The sequence below is a fragment of the Uloborus diversus genome, chromosome 7 (genome assembly GCF_026930045.1).
Source record: "Uloborus diversus isolate 005 chromosome 7, Udiv.v.3.1, whole genome shotgun sequence".
NCBI classification, from domain to species: domain Eukaryota; kingdom Metazoa; phylum Arthropoda; class Arachnida; order Araneae; family Uloboridae; genus Uloborus; species Uloborus diversus.
The window spans coordinates 157,929,543-157,951,350 of NC_072737.1; the positions used below are offsets into that span (position 1 = coordinate 157,929,543).

At 37.4% G+C, this 21,808-nt stretch overlaps 1 protein-coding gene across 2 annotated transcripts in view; it reads left to right on the forward strand.

Moving 5' to 3' along the window:
- LOC129225544 (nuclear receptor corepressor 1-like) overlaps positions 1–21,808 on the forward strand; it is a 141,101-nt gene that overhangs the window by 69,495 nt on the left and 49,798 nt on the right. For both annotated transcript variants that reach the window (XM_054859989.1, XM_054859990.1), the window contains exons 3-5: positions 16,998–17,253; positions 19,472–19,602; positions 20,767–20,989. In XM_054859989.1, coding sequence (XP_054715964.1) covers positions 16,998–17,253; positions 19,472–19,602; positions 20,767–20,989 — 610 coding nt within the window. The remainder of the gene's footprint in view (positions 1–16,997; positions 17,254–19,471; positions 19,603–20,766; positions 20,990–21,808) is intronic.

Sequence of the window (21,808 nt, forward strand, 5' to 3'; positions counted from 1 at the left end):
TTATGAATGACCCACACGTCGATAAGTCAGTAAAAGCAAGTAAAATGCAAAACATTATTTTTGTACAAGCTCTCAACAAATTAAAATGCCTCCCCCCAAGCTCCTTATTGCACGCAGTTGCAGATATGTTGGGCATCAAAGAACGATTTATTAATAACGCAAACGTACACCCTCGTAAATCCGGACCCTATTTATCCGGACTTCGCTTAATCCGGGCAGTACATACTGGATAAGTAAAAGGCGAGTTAGCGCAATAATGTGTTTTTGAGATCTGTGTTTACACGTGGCAAGATGCGAGAAGCTACCGCCGCTCCGCCGACGTCGAATGGCGTCAATTGTGGCTAGCTGGGATGTTGTTCATGGAGAAGTTGCTTATTGTTTTCACTTGACACGTTGAATGACGTCCATCCTTTGATTTTATTTTTCTGTGCTTATAATACTGGCGTCCATGTGCCTCAGAATCGAATAATTTATAAACGAACTTCTCGACTATCCTTTTTACGCGAAAACTGCATCCATGCAGCACATAACATCCAGCGTCCATCCCTTGGTATTCAAATTATGGGTGCGATTAAAGCCAACCATTAGTAGAAACAAGGAACCCTTGAGTAGGGTCCTATCGCAATTTGTGATTGCGAAAAACATAATTTGAGTTCAAGATCTCACAAGTCAAACTAATTTTTTTCCCCCAATATGAATTCAACAGTTTGTTTATGTATCTTGCCTCGTTTTTAAAGACATTTTCTTCAACCCGAAATCCGTACTTATATTAATCCGGACGGCCTGGATTAGTCCGGATTAGTTTTCTAAATTTTCTCCCTTCGGCTTGACGTGAGCTGTATTTGAAATCTGTGCTGCGCCAGCCGCATTGAGCTACACAAAAACAATTTCATCGAAATATTGTTTGAATAAGTAGTTGCAGTCGTGTTGCCATGACAATGAACTGTATTTTAAGCGACAGCTTTCTAAGAAATCTTCAGAGGCATGTGTCTGCAACTTGTCAATGAGATCCTTAAAGGGCCATTCATTAATTATGTAAGGGTCCCGAGGGGGAGGGGGTTGGAAAAATCTCTACGTACCCTTATTGGGGGGGGGGGGGGTCAAACTCATTCTTACGTAATATTTACCAAGTCGGTATATTACATTAGAAATCGCGCGGTCAAGTGATTTGGCAGAGATAATCTTCCATTTGCGTCTGGAAGGTAAGAAACATGTTAGGATAAGATATTTTTCATTTGTTTTACAAAGAATTAATAGTGTAAAATGTAATAGAAGAATCGCACTGTGTATGGCATGTTTTATTTTTAATTAATATTGCATCAAAACAAAACAAAACAAAAAAAAATATCGAAAAAACATTTAGTCTAGATATTTAACTTTTCATAAAATATTTCTTTATGCTAAAGGTTTAATTTAATAATGTGAATTTAATAACGATTCCAGTGATGTAACGATTCCAAGATTTATTTTATCATTTTGAAAAACGAAATGGAATCTTACGTAAAAATAAGAGAAGGGGGGGGGGGGTCAAAAATTGCCAAAGTCATCCATACGTAATTAATGAATGTCCCCTAAAGGTTCCCCATCTGCGTAACGATTTGTATTTGTTCATTTTTTAATTAATTATTTATTTTCAAGGTTTTTTTTTTACTTAGCAATTTGAACAAACGAACACGTATTACGTTTCAGATGCTCTTTGAACGATCGATAACAAAGAAGGAAACGATTTGAGAGATAAGTTCTCTGTGATGTGTAACATTTTTCTTTCTTTGTTGCTTGTTGTCATATATCCAACGAATGATAACATTGGTATTTTTATGAGAGGTTTTATTGATAAGTAATGTTTCATAATGGATGCTGCTAAATGTTAAGAAATAACTTTTTTTTTTTTTTTGATCCAGCATTGGTTGGAATATCTTTCTCCTCATGACCTTGAAGCATGATTTGTTTTTTTGGAATCGTTTGCTGTTAATTGTTTTGTCTAATCGACTTTTGCTGAGATTTGCAGTTGACATACAAACTTTGCAGGATTTATAGTTTTTGGATTTTCGACACAAAATTGATTTTGACCCGTTATTCAACTTTGAAAAATTTATTTATTAATTACTATAATTTTTAATTTTCAATATCCATGTGGTTGATGTGGTGTGTTGCTGACGTACTTTATTCAAATGGTTAAGGGCAAGAGAGTTAGTTTTTACTTAGAGCTGCGTTGTCGGAGGAAAAATGACCGACTGCAACTCCGGGAATTTTAGCACCTCCGACTCTTTTACCGCCAAATCAGTCTGACTCTGGAAGTAGTGGCAGGGTTACGGACTTGTAGAGAAAATGACCATTGAGAAGAGATAAAATGGAGAGAGTGAAGACCTTCTTTCATGAAACCCACACCCCAAGTCACGTGATATAATTTAAAGCAAAGATTGGAAAAAATCAGGTTTCGTTCTCTTGCTTCACTCAAAACGTGCCAATCATTCGTCGTTGTTGAGTCACGTGACTTGGGGTCCTTGGGTCAGCTTTTGCTAAGCCAATGATTGGACTTGCTCCCTCCATTTTAATTCCTGCTCTAAAAAAATGAACAACCCCAACTCTTGAAATTTTAAAACCTTCTACCTCCGACTCCGACTCCTTTTCCCCAAATTCAGTCAACTCCGCAGCCCAGTTTTTAAGTGGTAAAGTGACTTCTTTTATTGAGCAATCACATTGCTTATTGTTCTCATTTAACTGTTTTGAATTCCTATGATTTTATTTTTCCCCCGCCTCCCTCTGCAGCACCATCGTCGACCGGCCTCACGACGCTGCTCCTCTAGCGAAAAACGTCTCTATATCCTACACACACACGCATACATACACACACACACACTCATATGCCTGCACACAGACACAAACACACACTCGTGATTGCGAAAAACATAATTTGAATTCCAGATGTCAAAATTCAAATTAATTTTTAAATTTTTTTAAATTCTTTTTTTGTTACGTAAGTAGTGAGATGGGGTGAATGTAACCACAACGTGAAATTTTTCTAGAGCACCCCCACACAGTTTAGTAAATTAAAGTAATAAATGACTTCTTATTTTATATTATTTTATTTATATAAATAAAACTTCAATAGTACCGTAAGTGAAACAGTGCGCGACGGGAGCTCTGCTCCCGCACTGCTTTTTAATTTTATGTGACTTTCTGCACATTAGACGGAACTCTGACTATTTAGTCATCAAAACAAGTTAGGATTAAAAGACCCCACGCACTTCTTTCGCTAGAAGTTAGCCCTGATATGAAACCTTTGATTGCTCCATCCATTTGCACAAATGGGACATCTTTTACGCATATATTTGCACTTTACTCCCGGAACTTTAAATTTGGGCTTTTCATTTTTATACATTTGTTTATAAAGAGCCATTACGTATCATATTATGGAGTACAGTGAAATCCCGTAGCAACGAATGCCAATACAGCGAAAAATCTGTTACATCGAAAGAAATTTTTCGTCCCGATTTAATTTTCATTGTATTATTTGAATTCCATTGCAACAAAATTCCCGTTTCAACGAACAAAATTTGTCGTCCCTTTAAGTTCCTTGCAACGGAATTTCACTCAACTTTTTATAGTTTCCTTGTACGTATTAAAAATTGATTGTACGTTTTGCAGGCGTGGATGTAGGGTCACGCCCGCAACACGTACAAATCATTATTTTTCAAGTACAATTTTTTTTTTGTGCAATAACGATTGCTTATTGCTTTCATTTGACTGGTTTTTTTTTTGACTGTTTTGATGTCCTATCATTTTATTTTCCCACCGCCACCCTCCGCACCATCACCGTCGACCGGCTCCTGACGATGCTGCTCCTATAGCGAAAGCAGCCTTCAGGTTGCATCCATGTCCTACACACATGCGCACACATACACTACACACACACACGCACACACACACATACACACGCACAAACACATACACACATACAAACACATATGCCTACACACATACACATACCCCCCCCCCCCCACACACAAACACCATACACACAACTACCCACACACTTATGCCAGCACACAGACACAAACACACATGCCTACACACACACATACACATACCCCTACACACAAACACACATACCCCCACACACACCACGCCACATACACACACTCGTGATTGCGAAAAACATAATTTGAATTCAAGATGTCAAAATTCAAATTAATTTTTTTTTTTTTTTGAACGTTGATAATGATAATGGTTTCTTATATTCGAATACAGCCAGATCTCGATAACTTGAAGCCCTTTTACTCGAATATTCCTTTGTCTCAATGTTTTCATTAGGTTCCAGAATCTTGAGACGGTTGTGGGAAAGTTTTAGCCGGTGCTTTGGGACTTCAAGCTATCGAGAGTTGACTGAAAATGGAAATTAAAAGCCAAAGTTTAAAAGTTTGAGAATACAGTGCAAAAATGTGCGTCACTATGTCACACCTTTGCAAATGGATTGCGCTCATGCGAACTTCCTAAAACGTTGGAATGCTCAAGTCTTAATTCTTCTGGCGTGTATTACATCACACTCCAGGGTCCCTCGTATCTACCATTATTTGTGGTTTTACCGCTGGATGGGGCCCTGACGTGAAGACAGCTCTGATTTTTTGATCCAGATCAGAAGCAGAGCAATCCCTGGTCTAGCACCTCCAGAGGTGAAGGACTTTGTAACCACGACATAATCAACGTGCCCCAGTCACCATTAACGAACACGAATGATCTTAGACCGACTGGGATCGAACCCGGTACCCTTCGGTTACGAGTCCGACGCCCTACCGATCAGACCATCACGGCCTCGCGGTTTATTACACCCCATCTTACCATTTAAAATCAAAAATAAAGATTTTTATTAGTTGATTGAGTTTAGGGGTCGTCCACAAATGAGGTCAAACTTTGAGGCGGAGAGGTTTAATGATACTGTTGTGGCAAGAAGAGAGGATGGAGGGGATTGCAAGGAGAGTTCCATCTCGCATTTTTACTACAACATGCTTGTGAGAAACAATTTGGCTTGTGTCAAGGAGAGGAACATGCTTGTGAGAAACAATTTGACTTGTGTCAAGGAGAGGGGAAGGAACAAGGAGAAGTGTGACACTTCGCGACAAAGGGTGGTGGTCAAATTCGCTGCGAAAAAGAGTGGCATCATTAATGAGCCGTCTCTTCAATTAAATTTGAATTGTTGCACATGTAACTCAACAGCAATGCACAGACTGGCACATTGTCCGATGCCTGAAATGGGAATGAGTTTCACAAGCTGAATAGTTACGCAAAACAGACGGCGAGCAGACGCGAAGAGAACAAGTATTAGTGCTGCCAGTGCTATTTATGAACAGAATGCAAACGATTTTAGTTCTGTAATAACGGATGATTGCTTTATTTTCTTTCCGATTGCATAAAATTGCACCATTGGTACTCTCCTCTTCAATTTTATACGTTTGTAGATAGTTCTTCCTTTTCTTTCCGTTTTCATCATGGTTCACAGCAGGGGTTTATAAGCCGATATGAGAAAATGAGTTCTATAAAAATGTTCGCACATTTTCTTTCATTTACGTAATGTGTGTGTGTGTGTGTTATTGGGGAGGGGGGGGCATGCCAATGGTAGCCTAAAAATTGCATTAAAGTTTAAATTTTGAATAATTTTTTAAAGTGAATGACCAAGGGCGTGCACAGAAACTTTGAGGCCCTTCCGAAATGACTTATACGCCCCCCTCCATGTTTGCCCCTACATTATTTCACCCCTCATCTTAAAAATCTCGGACCCCTTCAGGCTTAGGCCTGGTCCAACAAGTGCTCCCCCCCCCCCCCGTGCACGCCCCTGTGCATGACTCCTGTGACGTATAACTCACTTAAATGTACCGACCATTGCCCCCATCGTGACCATTTCTTTTCCTCGGTATTTTTTTTTTTTTTTTACACACAGAGGAAAGGCTGGGCTCACTTGATATCATATGCAATTAAAAAAAGAAAAACACGAGGGATGTTAATTCAAGAATCATTTGTTCAATCTCTCCGCTTTGGAACATCAAGTTAGGTTTTTTTTTCTAAGAAGCAGGAGAAGAGCCTGCGTGACCTCAGGTCAATAACCTCGACAGCTCATCGCCATGGATGTATCGTTTTTCCTCCTTTGACAAACTATCATTTTCCTTCTTCATTTGAGAGGCTGTGATGATCAGTTATAAATACAGTTGACAATTTAAATTACAGTGAAATCCCGTTACAACGAACTGCAAGGAACCATTAGTTTTGTTCGTTGTGAACAGGAATTTCGTTTGTATTGGAATACAAGTAACGTAGCGGCAATTCATTGGGACCGAAATTGCATTTCGCTGAAACGGATTCTTTTGTTATACTGGTATTCGTTGCGCAACGGGATTTCACATCTAAAACTCGAGATTTTGATTAATTTTCAAAAATTCGTTCTAGCTATCCCTCTTGTTAGAATGTTATTGAAGTTTTATTTGTTGCTAGACAAATTTCCAAAACAACAAACACACAAGACAACAATAAAAACATACAGAATGTTCTTTCTTAATTTTTTCTCCACAATGTATTTATCTTTTGAGTTTGTTGTTTTGACTGAATATTTGTTATTGAGCTAGAGTTGCTTCTTCACTACTTTAACTAAATGGTTCTTCAATAGTTCGTAATTGAAAAATGACGTAAAAACGCATTCTAAATTTAGGTTTATTTAAAATTGCTGCTTGTATATTATATATATATATATATATATATATATTATATTTATTGCAGTTCATGAATCAATTGTAAAGCTCAGAATTTTCTATTCCTACCTAAAACTAATTGTATATCGAAGTAATTTAATTAGATAAACTTTTAAAGACCTAAAATAAAGTGATAAATGTTTTCGTATTCTTTTATTTTGCATGTTGTGTTTTATGTTTCTTTAATTGTCGGACTGCCGGCCTCTTTGTCTTGTGGTCAGAGAAGTCTGACTGTGATGGGGAGGTCCCGGGCTCAAATCCCATCTCAGGCATGGATGTACTTTCTCTCTCTTGGCCTTTCTTTGTGTGGTAGGGCTGTGAATGGTTGCCTACCCTATATGGAATGTGTGTACTGTGGAAGTCGGACTTCGCACCAAGTTACGGTACAGTTGGAAAAATGAAGCAGCTCACCCCAAATCGCCAGCCTAGTTGGCACAAGACAGCAACAACAATTGCCTGATCATTTTTCTTGACGAACTACGCAAGAGTGATTCAGTAATACTCATACTGTTAAAAACGTTTTTGTTTGTTCAAAAATATTGATTTTCTTGACTTCGTTTTCTTTCTAAAAGCTGAAAGCACTAAAATATTAAAACATATATAACGTTCAGGGCCGCGCCGTCCCTATGTGCAAGGTTGTGCACCGCACGAAGGCGCCTTAGTCAATGAGGCGCCGAGCTCCTTCGTTCAAAAATACTCCAATTCGAGGAGAAAAAAATCTCCGACCTAAAAAATGAAATTTAACTTTTCATTTTTTCTAAAGATGGCGAAGACATTATACTGCTCATTGAAACAAACCATCTGTTTCGCTGCCGGTACCTAAAAGGAAAAATAGGAAAAATTATGGAATACATACTCTGTATTCCAAAATTAAACATTTACACATTGTTTTTTTAATAAATTAAATTTCAAAGCTAGTTTTTTCCACATTGTTAACTAGAATTTTCCCGAACCCCAGTGCATAAAGGCGCTCAAAAGACATTTGCACGACGGCGCCGATCAGGCTTGGCGCGGGCCTGATTAAGTTTGAACCGAATTTCTCTTAACTGGAATGCTGTTATGTTTTCTTCCTCCGCTTATTTATGTGCTTTTTTAAAGCAGTAGAACGGTATGACTAAAAATTCTATTTGTATATTATTTAAGTTTTAAGCCCAATGCACGCATTCAATATTGTAACGGATCCGGCGAGACTTCCACTTTCTTGAAATGAAGACACAGTTCTTGATAAAAACACAGGAGCTTTATTTACTCTATGTACAGGAAATATCGTCAACAACTGCTAAATTATTCATCAGCAATTAAGCAATCATCACACAACACCGTAAACTCAACGTTTACACACGTATTTACTTCCAAATACGAAAACAACACAGCGAAATGCCTCGCAATAAACAGAGCTAATACGCTCTCAGTTCGAAATCTCAATCGAAAACTCTCCTCTTTATCCTGCCTAACGGTTTATATACACACCGAAAAGAAATCTCTCAAATATTCCACACGCTTCTGGAAAATAGTAGACCGTTATCAAATTTTATCAATGAACAAAAAGGAAATAGTGGGGTCGTATACTTTAGCCATATGAAAAGGGGTTGTATATTCATTACGGGAAACTATTTACAGGTTACGTTACTACAATAATTACTATTTACAGGATTTGTAACAATATATCTAGCACTGTTCTCTCATCTCTCCGTATATGAACCAGCTTTTAAAGAAACTCTTAAACCATTTTGGAGTATAATTGAAAATACCAAAACTCGATTGCTTAAAGCGTAGGATCGGGCTATAACCCATAACTAATTCAACAGTTATTTAAAGTTTTTTTCTCCGTAAGCTATAGTCAATTCAAAGCGTTTAAAATGCTTATTTTTTATCAATTTTTTCCCCTTCGGTATTCCAACATAATAACTTGAGTGAATTATTTTGCTTCAAAATTTTGGGTTAGAAGACTGGCAGAAATTTAATTCCCTTTACTACCCGCCCTTTTTTTAAATCCTTTTTACACTTGAATTTTGCCGTTAGATTTATTCATCCTAAGTCTCCCTTCAATTTTTAGTTTTCAATTTTGGCAGTTGTGGAAGGGAGAAAAGGGAGATTAAGATTTTTAGTTAGTTAGTCTGTAATGCACCACCAAAACTGAGAGTTTATTCCAACACAATTTTTTTTTGCGTATATTTTTGGAAAATCCTCTAAAATCTTTATTTATTTGAAACTAGCTGCGTTGCCCGGCTTTGCCCGGTCCACCTTGAAAATAAAAATTGTGTTAAGCGACATATATTCAACAATCAAGGTTAAATAAATAAATGGGAGGAGGGGAAGGAAAAAAAACATGCAAAATTTCCCACCCAAACAATGACAGCAGATTTACTTAAAATACATAAAATACACCACCAGTCAGTTATTCCATCCGAGGACTGCAGTTTCGTGCTTTTTAGCACTCATCAGCCCGGAACAGGAAACACATGAGCTGGAGGCGAAAAACCTCTTAAGGGAGCCAAGAGAGCCAAACAAACTGGTTGCTAATGTAGAATTAGCACTCCAGATGAGACCGCACCATTGCTGCGGTCCAACTCAAAGATTGATGGCAAAGCATGGTATTTAGTAGTAAGTTACCGCCTTAATCGGCGGTAACTTACGACTACGGTACTAGCGACTTTTTCAACCTTAAAATTGATTTGTTTAACAATTTACTTCATTATTAACATTATTATTATTATTATTATTATTATTATTATTATTATTTTTTTTTTTGGCAACGATTAAAAAGCTTGTCCAACCCACCAACGGCAAAGCAAGTATACGCAATTCAAATAAACTATTGGAGGTGCTACAGTCTCTGGCTGGATGTAAAACCAAGCTCACAAGCTGAGGGTCCAGGGGGCCCGAGCCCCTCCCATTGCCCTTAAGATTTTTTTTGATTGACTATAATCCTATGTATGTAGTACGTAAAATTATTCCAAACAAGTACACAATAATTTCAGATTCAGTAAATGAAAAAAATATAAAATTTTATTTCCTCTCTTCTCTTCCTCAGCGAAATCGAACTGAATGGGAACATAAATTATTCTGTAATGATGATTTTGCTTCGCTGTTTTTATTTTTTACTATGAGAAAACTAAATGCATTCATTCTTGTGCTTTCTGTTATTTTAACTAAGTATTTGTTACTAGAAAATCTCTCGTCAAGGTATGACGGGTGAAAATTGCTTCTGCATTTTTTGAACAAAGCCATTGCCTGTTTGTTGATGTTTTGATAGTTGAAATTGTAACCTAACTCCAGTGGATTAACCCTAAACCCCAGTAGGTAGCGTTCATTGATGACCATTTTTTCGTTCCTTCTTTCCCCTGAACTGACACACTCTTACCAGTAAAACAGTTAAGTGACCGGATCGAGTTCAACCTTTTCACAATAAAGCCTTTCCCTGTATATTAAACATTACTAAAACATATTATCAAATTATCATGCCGTGGCGCAAGTTTCATTGTTGAAACACGCGCGATACTCGATCATCGGCTATAATATATATGAGGATTAATAAATTAATTTTATTAACTCATGCTAAGTAATTATTCAATAGTTTTTTTTTATTGTTTTTCGTTCCCGACAATCAATAAAATCAAAAGAATATGTTTGGATGCGTGTTGGAGTATGATATAAAAATGGTGGACCTTCGATCCTGAATCCCCCTTCCCCCCTCTTTGAAAAATTCCTGTGTGCGCTACTACAGTCCAATGAGATATCCTCCTTGTTCTTTTGCAGTTGGAATGTTTTACCTCTTCGGTTAAGTTCTTGAATCACCGCAAGCTGACGCATTGAAGCTCTAGAACCACCAATAAAAAATCCTATTTAAATAATTTAAAAAAAAAGAAAAAAAAATCACGAACCCTGATACTGAGTCACTGTCACAAAACTATGAGACATAGCAATCCTCATTACTATTATCTCCTGAGTGAAAGGCAGCTAGAATCTCTCTAATCGCCTCATCGATTAATAGAAAAAAAAAAAAACATTGATTGTTCCGCACAGTCTCACGACTTGGCATCCAGTTCACGAGCCATGTGTAATCAGGGAATGATGAGCATCGAAAAAAGTAGGTTGTGGTAAGGTAAATGGCCTCTGGACGAGTTTGCAACGATGCGTGTAGCAACGACTTAGCCCTTGTCGTGTATTACATATTGGCGTTTCCTCTGCTTTCATATGGGCTTTCGATTACTGGGTCACGAATGAGTTTCTCCCCTATACTCGTTATTGTTCCATCCACAATGGTTCGTCTACCACTTGCACACATGGGTCAAGTGCAAATGGCATCTTTTTGTTGTTTCGGTCTATAACCTTTGGTATCATGTGGTGGGCAGCCTTAATGGATGGACGTTGGTTCTGTTGCCGTTGTTGTTATCGCATTCATTAAATACGATATTAACGATATCCAACCAAATCTGGTGTCTCTTATTAATTAACTAAGAAGCACTAGATAAGGTTGAATTTTCATTGCATGTATTGGAGACTTTCCTCTCTTTGGGCTTTGAGCCTCATGTGGGCTTTCGATTACTTAGGCGTTAGGCACGAATTTCTTTCTTATGCTCGTTACTGTTCCATCTACAACGGTTTGTCTACCACTTACACACATGGGTCAAGTGCATATGGCGTCTTTTTGCTGTTTCGGTCTACAACTTTTGTGTTGTTGTGAGAGATCATATGTTGGTCAACCTTAATGGAAGTTGGGTTCTGTTGCGGTTATTGTTGTTCTTATCGTGCATTAATTAAATACGATATCCAACCTTATCTGGTGCTTCTTATTAGTTAAATAAGAAGCACTAGATAAGGTTGAATTTTCATTTTTTTACAATTCCTTTGCATGTGGGCTTTCGATTACTGAGGCAGAAATGAATTTCTCTCCTCATCTTTTTGTTGTTTCGGTTTGCAACCTTTGTTTTGTTGTGAGAGATCATGTGATGAGCAACCTTAATGGATGGACGTTGGTTTTTTTGCCGTTGTTGTTATTGCATTTATTAAATACGATATCCAACCAAAGCTGGTGTTTCTTATTAATTAAATAAGAAGCATTAGATGAAGTTGAATTTTCTTCTTTTTACTATTCCTTGCGTGCGTTGGAGACTTTCCTCTCCTCGGGCCTCATGTGGGCTTTCAATTATTAAGGCACGAATGAATTTCTCTCCTGTGTTGTTGAATCTACCACTTGCGTACATGGGTCAAGTATATCAGTTTGCAACTTTTGCGTTGTTGTGAGTGATCATCTTTTGGTCAACCTGATGAATAGACGTCGATTCTGTTGTGGCTGTTTATACCGCATTTCATTAATAAGAAACACCTGCTTGGATTTGCTTCTTTTCACATAATTCCATGCATGTATTGTTGCCCCCTTGCCCCCTCGTTCGCGCTGCCTATCTATTATTGGAGACAGTTTCCCCCTCTTTTTATATGGGTTTTCGATTATTGGGTTTTCTTTGTGCTCGTTGCGTTGAATCTACAATGATTTGTCGACCATTAGCACACATGGGCCAAGAGCACATGACATCTTTTTTTTTTTTTTTTTTTTTGCCTTTTCGGTCAGGGCCGAAACCAGACGTTTGTTTCGGAGGGAGTTTTACCAAACACATTTTTTGAAACATTTATATGGTCTATCAAATTTGGTTTTTTGTGTATTCTCTATTGATTTTTGTTACAATAGATTATCTAAATGGAGGGAGGGGATGTTCTTACCAAACGCCATATTGTTACATAATAAATGAATTTCTCAATAACTACCTTAAACTAGCATAAACACACAATGAGTTTGTACAATTTTTCAGTCATACTAATTTTATTTCACAAATAAATGTGAAATAATATTAATAACAACAATATTATTTTTTGTCGCCAAAATATAAATAAATTATTAAAATAAATAAATAATGAAAAGCATTTCTTTGGATGAAAAATTTTGGGAGGTGGTTTGAACAATATAAACCACCCCCTTGCATACGGCCCTGCTTTTCGGTCTACAACATTTGTTTTGTCATGATTGAATCTGTTGCCGCTTCTGTCATCACATTTAATAGGAAATACCAGATAAGGCTGGATTTTCTTCTTTTTAAAATTCTTTGCATGTTTTGGAGACAGTATTTGATTTTTCATTTAAGGTTAGGTTTTGTTCTTTTTCACAATTCCTAGTATGGTATTGGGAACAGTTTCCTCCGTTTTGAAATGGGCTTCCGATTATTTTGATCTCATCATGCTCGTTGTTGTTGAATTTACAAAGATTTGTTTATCATTGGCACTTGAACACACCGGTCAAGTGCACACGGCATCTGTTTTTTGTTTTGCTTTTTCGCTCTACAACCTTTGTGCTCTTGTGAGAGGTCATATTGTGGTCAACGGTAATGGATAGACGTAGATTTTGTTGCCGCTGTTTGCATTACATTTAATATTTTTACTATTCCTTGACAATTGAACAGTGTAGTTTTTAGGTGGGATTTGTTGTGACTTCCTCGGGTTAAGCCGGGGAATCCGATTAATTCCAGTGTTTTAAAAATGTTGGGGGGAGGTTGGTCTAGAATTGTACTTCAAGTTTCTGATGTGCCATAGCAAATTTTCCATGAAAAATAAGCGTGGCTGATGTTCGAACAACAGAGGTAGAGCTGATAAACAAAGAGTTTAGGGAACTGAAATTTCGAAAATTGTCCTGTTTACTGCACGATTACTCATGTCAAACAGTTTCAGCAGAGTAGTACTAGCAGATTATCAACAATCATCAAAGTTTGTGAAATCCAAGGGTTGCAACATAGGTATGGTTTTTAAGATAAACCTTCCCAGAACCCACGACTTCATTTGTATTGCCAATCTTAAGATGTACCTATGTTGCTGTAAAATACCAAAAATGTTGACATTTGCCGGTGAATGTCAACATTCACTTGCTAATGACTTCGGTTGAAAACCGAATATTTCCGATGAATCACCAATGAAGATTAATAATCTCCGATTTCGGTCTTTCGCAGTACCATATACACATAATAGGACTTCTTAAAAAACCAGTCCTTCCCCCCACCCAGAAATAAGTTGGTTGCGCCAAAGTAACATTCAAACTAGAAGAAAACTCCTTTTTCCTAATAATCATAAGAAGCAATACCACCTATGGAACTATCATTAATCTTGGAACTTATTTTCGTGCATAAATTACCTGCAGTAGAAAATGCTTTCTCAACATCCACCCTGATATATGATACAGTTCTACAAATTGCCTTGGCATTATTGTATGTCTATCGTTGAAAGGATTTTCGGTACATCTATTTTTCGTGTAACTTGTATGTTTATTTTTAGGCATATCTTTTATTAACAAAATCGCATTCTAATTTCTTCTTAGGGGAGGGGGGAGGCTTGACTATAAATTTTAACTTCCATTTCATCAGGGGTACCCATCCCTCCCAAGAGCTAGGGCGCAACCCCTAAAATTCTGCAAAACCCCCCGAGAACGAGTTTCCCTAAAAAAGACAAATATGCCTCTCAAATCCCCATAAAAAAGACATACACCTCTCAAATCCCCATAAAAAAAGACAAATACACCTCTCAAACCCCCTTAAAAAAACAAATACACCTCTCAAACCCCCTTAAAAAAGCAAATACACCTCTCGACCCCCCCCCCTAAAAATTAATCTGGTGGGCACCACTAATTTCCTAACTTCATGCAATGATTATTTATTGAAAAATAAAGGATACATTTCTAGATGTGTTACATAAAATTAATGTGCAACTTGTTAGTTGGCTATTTTTATTTAAAATTCTTTTTGTATCATTAAAAGCAAACTGATATCGAACAAACAAACAAAAAAAAAAAAAAAAAAAAAAAAAAAAAAAAAAAAAAAAAAAAAAAAAAAAAAAAAAAAAAAAAAGTGGTACTTGTATAAAAATTGGTTTATTATTCATCATAAGTGAATGTCAAGAAACAGTTGCCTGTAACTCGTACAAATGTCGATCTTGAATAAATTGAAAATTAGCAGCAACTTGTGGGGTAAAGTCTGAACTCACAGATTTCGGATATTCAATATGCATTCCAATCTAGTCTGGAGAAAATTAATTTTGTTAACGTCTTGTCCTCTGATAAGTCATGAACTTCTTTCTGCTCATGAACTCTTTAATTTTCTCTTCAGAAGGAAACGATTAACTTGTAATCGTGGGTGGATTGATGAATTAGGCTGAAGGTCTTCGTGACCTTGAAGGCATTTTTAATGTTATCGGATTATACAACGTGTAGCGTAAAATCTCAAAACCATTCCTCAAAGTAAAACTTATACTTAGAGCAACATGGTGCAAACTTCAAGATTTTTTTCTTTCTAACGTGATGAATGCAGATTTTATTTTTCACTATTATTTTATTTTTCCGACTCATCAATTTTTTGTCATATTCCAGTGCAGTTTTTAATCAAAATATGAATGTGTCACAATTTTGAACTTCGACATTGGATTGAAACGTTTATTAGTAATTAGTGCAGCAGTTGCAAAAAATAATGCTTGGGAGGATTCACCTGGGGGGTTTAGGGGGCTCACCAAAAGAAAGTGTTGCATCTAATTTACATTACATTTGCATTATTTTTACAATAAAAGACCAAGTATTTCGGGGGACCGTATCTTCCCACCCCCTCCCCCCAAGGAAAAAAATACTGTACTTCTTGTGGATATTGTATTTTATACATTTGGTGTGTTTTATGTGTGCTTTGTGATTTTTTTTTTTTTAAACTCGCAACTCTATGTTCAACATTGTTTGTCTTTAATAAAATCAATTATTTTCGAAATGTTGAACAATCTAAACTGAATTATTGCATAGCTGGCTATTAATCATTAAAACGTCGCTTTTTTTTTTTTTTTAAAGTATACAACATGTTGTAATATGTATTGATTTCGTTAATATTTAAAACAGAAATAAAATTTTCGAGGAATTTCAAACAAATCTTAAGCTTAAATTTGCATATAAGTTGGACTCAGGAGTATATGGGGAGGGGGAGACAACCCTCTAGAACAGTTGGTTTTAACACATTCCCAACTACACCCATTGATTACATATATTTTTGCTAATGATACCTAATATCAGGGCCCGATCAAGCTAAGCTGTTGCCCAGGTCCTGGTTAAAATTGATGCCCCTTTTACAAGAACCATTTTCAAAGCAGTACTTTCCAAAAAGAAAAAAAAAAGAAGAAAAGGGGGAAAAAGAAATAAGTTTACCCCCCCCCCCTCATTTTTTTGGTGCTGCTAAAATTGTAGTGCCTAGGTCCACGGACCTGCAGGATCATGTGTTAATCAGGCCTTGCCAAAAATACTTTTCACTCCGTAATTTCCACTGCTTGTATAATTATTTATTCTGTAATTTAATATCAAATTTCGTTCAAATATAAGACATTTCTACGAATTTGTCTGATGAGTGATTACACAAAAAACTCTTCATTGTTTTTAAAATATATGTGTGAACGAGCATTTCAAAACTTTTCATATTTTTCCAATGCCATAATTTATTTGATAGTTTTGACTGAGCTTCCGATCTAGAAATATAATGTAGTAGAATGTCGCATGATTTAAAATTTCGTTATTATTCTGTGTTGTTTCATAGTGTGGATTTTATGAATCGAATTGCTGTTCTTTATTTGTCATATATTTCACAGTTAATACCTTTGAGAAGAAAATATTTGCTATAATTCTTTTATGCGTTTGTCCCTCGACTGATAAAAAGGACCCAATGATTGTAGACATGTGTTTTGAGGCAACAAGAAATCATTTTTCGTTGTTTTTGGAAGTCTCCTCCTACATAAACTACCTACTTTTGCAGCGAGAAGTCGCTTTTGTGAACTGCTAATAACGTTGTTTTCATCATTTATGTATTCAGCAGAAGGATATTGTTTTATATTTTTAGTTGAATGTAGTTTCGTTTGGCTCTGATTACATGAAGTTAAATCTTGACAATGTTTATTTATTTATTTATTTTTTTTTGGTGAGGGGGGGGGGGGGTGTGACTGATAGGAAAGGGTTATTGAGGAAGAGTTAAATTAGGTGACTTTCGTAGTAGCTTTGCGAAGGTTTTCCAACTCAAATCCGTGCCAATAGCACTTTCCGTTTTCACTTATCTCCCCCAAAACGAATTAAACAAATTAACAGAAAGTTTATGTCAAGGTCAAGCTCCAAGTTATCTGAGCCGTATTTAAAAATAATGTTGAATGTTGTTACTGATATGAATTTGAAAGAAAAGAGAATTAATGATTCTTTCCTTTCATTTCCAGGCCTCCTCATGAATCCAACGCTCAACAGAAGCGGCCGCCCCACGCCCCTTTCCCCCCAGGGGGCGGGCACCCAAGCCCGCCCCTGACGGGCACCAGGGGGTACCCGTACCCCCAGGATCCAACGTCTCGGTGCTCCACATCGTCTACCTCTTACATCACTTCGGTGGTCGCTTCCTCCCCCCACCTGGTACACTCGGCGGGGGGCGGGGCCATCTATGCATCTCCTAATCACTTGTACAGGGATACCCATTTCCAAGTAAGTACACCTTTCCCAGTTATTCAGTGTTTTCTTTTGTAATTGAATGCAGGGAAACCCTGATTTCACGTTTCTCAAAGAACTGGGCTAAAAAAAACTGATTACGGGAAATACATAGCAGCAAAACTGATGATGGGACCACTGAGCTGTAACACTCAGAGGAAAGCTAACTAATCGGTCCGTTTTTTGCCCAAGCGAGTTTGCCCAAAAGAATCGCACTTTCAACATTTAAACTCAGGTTTTATCATGTAAAGCCTTTTCCCATGCATTTTCCAAATCCTTAATATGTTCAAATCGTTGTAGCAAAAGAAGCGGTCTTTTGCCATTAAACAAGATGTTTTATAATGCAATTGGTTTTTCCAAACTCGCTTGAAATTCAGACCGTGAGGGAAGTTCTATCTCCTCTTAGTGTTTAAGCTCAATGGATGGGACCCGATGGATAAACGTTAAATGCGGGAAAAACATAGATTCGAAAGGCGTACAATTAGGGTTTCACTGTAGTTCTTTTGCAACTTTCTGGTGGTTCTAATTAGAGGGTGCAGTAGCGTACCCAGAAATTAATTTTGGTCTGTACATGTCGTACTGTTTATCTATTTCTTCTGCTTAAAACTGCCAAAGGGTTGAAATTTTAAAAGAATTCTCAAAAAATACAAGGACACATAATAAAAATTAATTATTTCAAGAATCTGAAAAAAAAAAACTTTGTAGAAAATTTCGTTTAAGAAATAAATAATAAATCGAAATTAATGTTGTTAATTCCTCACGCTCAGCCTCAGACATAGCGCAAGACACCATTTTGCTATCAGTAGCGGCAATCGTTCTTTGACACATGAAGAATTCATCATTCAATTCTTATGGCACACGTGGTGGTCGAAGACGTGATCTAAGCATTAAATAGGAGATGCCTTTTATGGATTCTTTTTCTCATAACTTACCCTTCGAATGAACTCTTCTGAGTACACTTCCAAGGAAAATGCTAATAGTATTTCGATTTGCTTTAGAGTGGGAACGATCTCTTTATTTCTTTGAAATTTGACAAGTCGCAGCAAGTCTCTCGTTTGCTTAAGTCCAAGCTGAGCTGACTTTCTGTTTCGTAATCTGTGATACAACCTTGGCTGTCGGTAAGACTTGCTTGTGTATGAATAGTTACGAACACCAGTGCAGCTAGTTACTTTTCACTCAAGGGAGGGAGGGGGGGGGGGGGGGGGCAGTCTTCACATGTACATGAGTTATTGGACTTGGATTGGCAATGATGTTAAAATCAAAGCCTCGCAGTTGAACACAACATTTGAGTCTTGATATGAAAACAAATTTTTCTTTCTTTTTTTTCCAGTTAAGTATTAAACTTCTTTTTAAGCCTCAGCCCAGAACAATATAATCACTATGATCAAATGCACCGTAATTTTTTAAAACTGTCAGCTTTTTACCATTTAGCAGAGTCAAGTTATTGTAGAAAATTTACTAAGTTTGAGTGCCCTTGGGGGGGGGGGACTCTGGACACGAGCCTTGAAAGCCCATGTCCTAATCAAGCACTGTCAGTAGGATGTATATAAAGCACTAGCGCATGCAGAATTTACATTCAAGGGGAGGGATGTGGGGTCTAACACTCTTTTCATGTACTATATGAAATACTAAGTTTGGAACCATATTAGGATTGATATGATTATTGTGGCTTCTAAAAGTTTGGAGAAGGTTAGCACCTTAATCCTCGCTGTGCCCCTAATATATGGAGCCTTTCTTAGAGTAAATAGGATAGGTGATAGCAGAGACAAGATACCTAAATACATCTAAAAATCTAGGTAATTGACTGTCTATGAATGATACCACACCTTCTTCTATCATTTTTAACCCCACCCTCTCCTTTTGCACTAATCTTCAACTCCCCCCCCCTCCGCCCTTTGTCAAATGTCACGCTATTTTTCATGAACACATTCTTTTAACAAATGCATAATGTCTCACTTGTTACCCCCTCCCTCCCGTTGTCACAGTCACAATTTCACGGACCCCCCTCCCCTCAAAGCTTGGCATCAGTTGTGGGCACATAAATAAATCTCAGGCTGAGGCAGCTTTAAATGCTACAAAATGTACTCCTTTCCAAGTTTTTTTACATATATTTTTTTAATTTCAAACCCTTGGAAGTTAATTAATGAATTGTTGAATAAATTGATTAAGGTTTTATTCATGTGTATTAATTGTTGTATGTTCCTTTTCGTTTTAGATTGACAATAGGCAGCAATCTGATAGTCATCACATCGACAGATACCCCGAGCAGCAGCATGTGCACAATGTGAGGAGGAGGCTGTCCCTAAGGCCGACTCCAGAGTATTCAGCGGTTTTAGAAAGAGAAAGGTAATTTCGTGTTCCCCCCCCCGTTCGATTGCCTCACATCGTGCCACGCGATTAGCGCCGAAACTTAATCGGTTCCAGTTCTCATCGGGGTACACTCCACACTCCAGGGTCCCCCGTACCTACCACTGTTTGTGTTTTAACCGGTTGGATGGGACCCTTGAAGACAACTCTGATTTTTTGATCCGGACCAGAAACCGGGAAATCCCTGGTCCAGCACCCCCAGAGGTACCGTTTCACTTGGAGGACTTTGTGACCACGAGCATATTTAACGTGCCCCAGTCACCATTAATGAAGACGGTGGATCTTTGATCCGGCTGGGATCGAACCCGGGACCCTCCGGTCACGAGTCCGATGCCTTATCCGATGCACTACGGCCCCTCATCGGGGTACACCTGGCTACCAATTTTTGTTTGAATCCTTGCATTATTTTCTGGCTTTGAACTTGGTCATCCATGTCTGGGATTGAAAGAGGAGAAATTCTTATATTGGCACGACTCTAAATTAACATTTATGGCATCGCAAACCTGCTTTCCTTACCCCTGTTTTAACGAATGGTTAAAGACTGCGGTCATCAAAAGTCAACTTATATCAGAGCCAGATTTCTTTCTGCGTTACACTTAATATAGTCAAAAGTATCTGAACACTTTCAATGATCATAACTTTTTTTTTCTAATTTCTAGAGAAATACATGGTGAGTTGTTCTGTAACTTTTGTGCGAAAATAACTTAAATTATCCTCCATCGTTAAAAACTAGGATTAAACTGCAAATTTCACGAATTAGTTTTGAAGTACGCTTTAAAAGTAATTTTAAAGAATAGCTTTTCGCACTTCTGGAACTTGAAAACACCTTGTGGGAATTTAAGAAATTAGCCTAAGAGGTGAAACATTTCGATTTTGCGCGGACAAGGCCAGATGTGTCGTTGAACTGGTGTAAGGATTTGGTCTTTGTTTTATCACCTTCAGCAGCCATTGGCTATAGAGACTACAGCTCCTCCTATAGTTTATTTGAATTGCGAATGTTCAATAAATATTTGAAGTACGCTTATTAAGAATTTTCACAAGCCCCCATGCTTCATTCACCCTTTTAAAATTTTCAAATGCTTTGAAATATATATATATATATTTTTATCTAGTGTAAACTGAAAATCTGGTTTTAATTTTCAGGTACATGGATGCATTCAGGTATCAGTACGACCGTGATGTAACGGTTCCTTATTCCTCGAACGCCATGGCGGCGAGAACCCTCAAACCTCAAGCGGTCAGCGTTCACACTCCGTCGGAAATGGACGCTGTGCAGCCGATTAAAAGACCGCGCCTCGCCGTCGAACCCAAAGCACCCGTCCACCAACCTCTTGTAGTTGACACGAGGAATGTTGTGATAAAAAAAGTAAGCTCTTGAGAGTTTTAGAAATTGATTTGATTTACTTTTAGTTCCGTCATTCTCTTATGTTTAAAAATGGCTTTGTGTTTCGTCATATATTCTCATCTGTTCTTCATCGTCTACTTTTTATTTTTGACAAATACGCCACCTTGCGGTGATTAAAGAAGTTAGCCAAAGAGGTAAATCATTCCATTTCTTATTTGAGGTGAAACGTAGGCTTCGGACAGTTTGTAATGTTTGTGTAATTTCAAAAGAATTAAAAAGAGAAATCTTCCCCAGTAAAAATTACTGCCATAAGCGTAAAAGCAGGTTATAAGTTACTGGATTTGTTTGTTTTACCTCTTTCAGAAGCCATTAGACAGACTGTAGCGCCTCCTATAGTTTATTTAAATTGAAAATAGTAACTATCTGAGTAGGTAAGAACAAGTGAAGAAAAGCGAAAGTAATTTCATCGCATTCTCATACTGAGAGTTTTTTTCAGAATATTTCTAGCAAAAGCAACTGAAGGGTCCTGATGAAGAATGGATGATTTGTGTGTTGATTTGGGGGGGGGGGGGGGTGAGTGGCAAGGAACGGTAGAATACATTTTCAAGTAAAATCTATTCCTTTACCGTAAGCGCGGCAAAGGAAAACATAAGCGAAATAAAAAGAAAGGAATTTAGCTTTGACACCACTTAGCTCTAATATAAATCAGTAAAATCAAGTTCGAAATGCAACATCACACCTTTCACATGGCAACTTTTGTGTCTTGAACTGTTCAAATTTTCCCGAGGGGGGGAGGCAAAGGGTGTGTTCTCATTGCCATCAAAAACGATAAAAACCACG